General features: G+C 43.7%; 1 protein-coding gene across 50 annotated transcripts in view; it reads right to left on the minus strand.

The window, feature by feature from the left end:
- Positions 1 to 5000, minus strand: part of LOC123515503 (basement membrane-specific heparan sulfate proteoglycan core protein-like) — a 324199-nt gene that overhangs the window by 186785 nt on the left and 132414 nt on the right. The window contains exon 1 of one of the 50 annotated variants that reach the window (XM_045274170.1): positions 2487 to 2835. The exons of 48 other annotated variants lie outside the window; for them this stretch is intronic. In XM_045274170.1, coding sequence (XP_045130105.1) covers positions 2487 to 2592 — 106 coding nt within the window. In that variant the 5' untranslated portion in view covers positions 2593 to 2835. Of the gene's footprint in view, positions 1 to 2486; positions 2836 to 5000 lie in introns of those variants that run through there. One more of the 50 variants, XM_045274171.1, reaches the window with a different exon arrangement.

Below are 5000 nucleotides of genomic sequence, written 5' to 3' on the forward strand. Positions count from 1 at the left end.
CTCTCTCTCTCTCTCTCTCTCTCTCTCTCTCTCTCTCTCTCTCTCTCTCTCTCTCTCTCTCTCTTTCTTTTTCCATATCTTCTCCAATAACCTTTTGCTTGACCTTTTTCATGATAATCAAGTTTGGTAAGAACTCTCTCTCTCTCTCTCTCTCTCTCTCTCTCTCTCTCTCTCTCTCTCTCTCTCTCTCTCTCTCTCTCTCTCTCTCTCTCTCTTTGATGTAGCTTCTTCACAGTTCCATTCGTTCACTTTCACTTTATTCATTCCACGTTGTGTGTGTGTGTGTGTGTGTGTGTGTGAGAGAGAGAGAGAGAGAGAGAGAGAGAGAGAGAGAGAGAGAGAGAGAGAGAGAGAGAGAGAGAGAGAGAGAGGAAGGGCGTGCGTTCCTACAAGTGAGTGTGTCAGAGTGCTTTAGATTATATCAAGTGTGTGTGTGTGTGTGTGTGTGTGTGTGTGTGTGTGTGTGTGTGTGTGTGTGTGTGTGTGTGTGTGTGTGTGCTTTTTTTCTGATATCGTTAAATTGTTTATGAAACTAATGAGGAAAAAGCCACTGACTGATTTGACTGACTGATTGAAAAAATGACGATGAAGCTAAACAGAGAGAGAGAGAGAGAGAGAGAGAGAGAGAGAGAGAGAGAGAGAGAGAGAGAGAAAGAGAGAAAGGCCTTGGTGTGATTGAAAAGGCGGAGATGTTATGCATAAGATCATCGAATATTCTCTCTCTCTCTCTCTCTCTCTCTCTCTCTCTCTCTCTCTCTCTCTCTCTCTCAAGAATAGATGTAAAAAAAAAACATCGTCGTAGCAGCAGCAGTAGTAGTAGTGGTAGTAGTAGTAGTAGTAGTAGTAGTAGAAGTAGTAGTAGTAGCAATATCCTTTTAGTGTTCGTATTTAGTTATTTTCAATCTCATTTAGTCATTGAGAGTGGAGTGGATGTGTGTCCTCCTTTGCGCTTTTATTATTATTTGTTTCTCTCTCTACTTGTTGAAGAGGGCAGGAGGGGTCAGGTCAGCTTAGGATTTAAAGTGCCTCTTACTCAGTTTTTATGAATTCCAGTGCTTGGAAGAGGTAGGGGAGTAGGTGGTGGGATGGTGGTGGTAGTGATGATGGGATTCTTTCATTAAGGTTCGTGTTGATGGTGTTGGTGGTAGTGGTGGTGGTGGTACTGGTGGTGGCGGTGAAAGATATACACTGTTTTTGAATTAAGAGAAAGTCAAGTCGCACGGCGGAGTCAAGGTAACGACTTAAAATTACTGGTTGTCGGTAAAATAGCGAGAAAATTCCAACACTAATGTCAGTCTTCAGGTGAATGTTGTTTAGGGAAATATTACAATGCTTTGGCTCATATTCTGAAGCACTTCTGACCGCTCCTCCACCACACTCAGAAGGTTCTAGTTGAGGTTTCACAGGTTTTTAAGGCTTTACTGACAGATCAACAAACTTTCCACATTATCAACAGGAGATACACTCTTGAAAATCCGGCTAAACATCTCTATGGTCTTTGAAAATACTTGTGGGGAGAGAACAGTGAGTTCCTGAATACAGGCCTTTGACCCACCTGGAGGCGATATGGGAAAGGTTTAAATAAATCTGCACAAACTGGCTGGTCTAGGTAGATCTCTTCCTCCTCGGTCACAGAACCAGTAAGTAACGGTGAACACTTTCCTATATAAGGATAGACTTTTTATGAATTTTTTCCTGACATCCTCTTTTCACAGTTACGTTGTTTGCATCGCGCAACCAGTGGTGCTTCATTAACTCTGACAGGTGCCGACGCACACCTTTTACCTCGCTCGAGTCACCTTAGACCATTGGTTCTTAACCTGTGGTACGCGTACCACTAGTGCTACTCGAAGGCTTTCGGGTGGTACATGAATATTTTTGCGATCACATGCGATTTTAAGTTGAATTTAACACATTTCTCAGGAAAATTATTATTGCCTTACTCAAGATAATCTGACATCAATCACTTGGCGTGGAAGAAAAAGATGCATCCCTCGCATTAAATTGAGTTGTGTTTCTTGTTGTTAGTTCGTTTGTCTGTTCTACATGTGAACAAATTAATATTTGCTGGATATAGTTATTCTGCAACCAGATGGTGAGTGGGGACTGTACGGGACCTCCAAGTGGTACTCGATCAAGAAAAGTTTGGGAACCACTGCCTTAGACAATATAGAGCCAAGTGAAACAAGAACCACAAACAAATTTCAATCACTCCATTTCCTTCATTCGAGGCTACGTACACAATCTCGAGCCAAGGGAAACAAAATGCTGGAGAAAATTTCAATCACTTCAGTCACGTAAGACAAGAGACACTAAAACATTTCTTCACTCTCTTCATTCCTATCCTTACCAGTGATGTCTTCAAACCACACACAAGACACGCATCGCCACACTTGACTTGAGGAGCATACGCGGCACTCACTGCGTTAAAGAATGGATTAGTGAAAACAATAAGAATAACAATGAGTAATGGATAATGCACTTACTGGTTCGTCGGCCGTATATCACTTCATTATCCTGGCAGTGTACTAGAGTGCTAAAGAGAACAGAGAGGGCAGCAAGAACTGTCCCTGCCCTAAACCGTCGCGCCATCTCGCCTGAACACTACGGCCACACCCACGTCTGCCTGAACCCTGCCGTCCACGCTCCAGGGACGGAGGGCCAGAAGGGGGAGGAGGAGGAGGAGGAAGAAGGGGAGAGGCAGTGGAGGTGACGCACGATCGTACACACACACCCGTCGAGCGTCGTGCCCAAACTCACACTAACGTAACTTTGCCTTGCCCAGCCGTTCCTCCCACCAGTCTCAGCCACCTCCTCCCTCTGCCCACTTCCCGTTTTCCTTTTCTTACTCTCTCTCTCCCTCTCGTCATATCTCCGTGCCACACACACACACACACACACACACACACACGTCTCTCTCTCTCTCTCTCTCTCTCTCTCTCTCTCTCTCTCTCTCTCTCTCTCTCTCTCTCTCTCTCCTGTGGTTTCTTTACTCTATTTCTCTTATCTAGCATTGAAATTTCTTCCAACGTTTTCTCTATTATTATTATTATTATTATTATTATTATTATTATTATTATTAATATTATTATAACCATCGTTGAAATTACATCTCATGCTCTATCATATCTCCATCTAAAACATAAACTATTCCCTCCTCCTCCTCTTCCTCCTCCTCCTCCTCTTCCTCCTCCTCCTCCTCCTCCTCCTCCTCCTCCTTTTCCTACTCCTCTTTCTCTTCTTTCCTTGCTTTCTCATCTTCCTCTTATTTCTTCATCTATGAGTTCAAGTTCTTTCTGACAGATGTTGTTGTTCTCCTCCTCTTACTCTCTCTCACTCTCCAGTTCATATTTTTTCTCCTTTCATAATTACAGCAGAGAGAGAGAGAGAGAGAGAGAGAGAGAGAGAGAGAGAGAGAGAGAGAGAGAGAGAGAGAGAGAGAGAGAGAGAGAGAGAGAGAGAGAGAGAGAGAGAGAGAGAGAGAGAGAGAGAGAGAGTAATATGCCTACGTCTCACAGTCTAGGAAACAAAGCATAGAGCATAATACGTATTCCTCTGGCGCATTAGGAACTCCATGGCTATAAACTACGATGTAACTCTACGGTGACAGATATTCGCGTTTGACATACAAGCACTGCCAGTAAAGAGAGGAAGAAACTGATCTTTTAAATGAACTAATGAACTATATGAGTCGAATTGTTGTCGAGATATCTTCTTTTTCTTCTTATTATTATTACTCTTATTCCTGTTCTTCTTTTTCTTCTTCTTCTCCTTCTTCTTCTTCTTCTTCTTTTCTTTCTTTTCTTTCTTCTGTTTATTCTATTCCTTCACGGGTAATTTCACGTTTGTTGTGTTTTCTGCATCAGTACTCTCTTTCTCTCTCTCTCTCTCTCTCTCTCTCTCTCTCTCTCTCTCTCTCTCTCTCTCTCTCTGTGTGTGTGTGTGTGTGTGTGTGTGTGTGTGTGTGTGTGTGTGTGTGTGTGTGTGTGTGTGTGTGTGTGTGTGTGTGTGTGTGTGTGTGTGCACGCGCGCTCGCTCGCTGACACATCATTATCTTCTCCTCCTCCTTCTCCTCCTCCTCCTCTACTTCTTCATTCCTCCCTTCGTCAGCGATTCTTTTCCACCCACGCTGTGCTGATTCATGACATCTACACCATCACCACCACTACCACCACCACCATCACCACCATCACCACCATCATCACCATCCTAACCACTTCTTCGTACTATGATAAACAATACTCATTCCCCTCCCACACACACAGACACACACACACCGCGTAGTGTTTTGGTTAGCACGCTCGACTGACAATCGAGAGGGCCGGCTTCGAATTCCGGCAAATGGGCAAGCCTCTTAATGTGTAGCCCCTGTTCACCTAGCAGTAAATAGGTACGGGATGTAACTCGAGGGGTTGTGGCCTCGCTTTCCCGGTGTGTGGAGTGTGTGTTGTGGTCTCAGTACTACCCGAAGATCGGTCTATGAGCTCTGAGCTCGCTCCGTAATGGGGAAGACTGGCTGGGTGACCAGGAGGCGACCGTGGTGGTGGTGAATTACACACACACATACACACACACACACACACACACACACACACACACACACACACACACACACACACACACACACACACTTCTTTTCTTCTTATTTGTCCTTTTTAATCTTTTTTCGTCTCTTTCCCACATAAACCTTCCATTTACTAGTCTTTCTTTCGCTTTATGCTGTCTTTCCTCTTACGTTATTTATTCAATTTTTCCTTTTTTTTTTACTCAGAGTGAAAAAAATGTAAAGTATGACAAGGTTAATTTCTACACTCACACACACACACACACACACACACACACACACACACACACACACACACACACACATACACACACACATATTTACAGTACTATTATCTTCTTTAGCTTGACAAACTGTAGGCAGACACCACTATAGTGAGAAAGACAGCAGTTTAGGAGAATGGAGATGGAGGAGGAGGAGGAGGAGACAGAGGGAA

This window comes from Portunus trituberculatus, chromosome 39, assembly GCF_017591435.1.
Source record: "Portunus trituberculatus isolate SZX2019 chromosome 39, ASM1759143v1, whole genome shotgun sequence".
In the NCBI taxonomy this organism is placed as follows: domain Eukaryota; kingdom Metazoa; phylum Arthropoda; class Malacostraca; order Decapoda; family Portunidae; genus Portunus; species Portunus trituberculatus.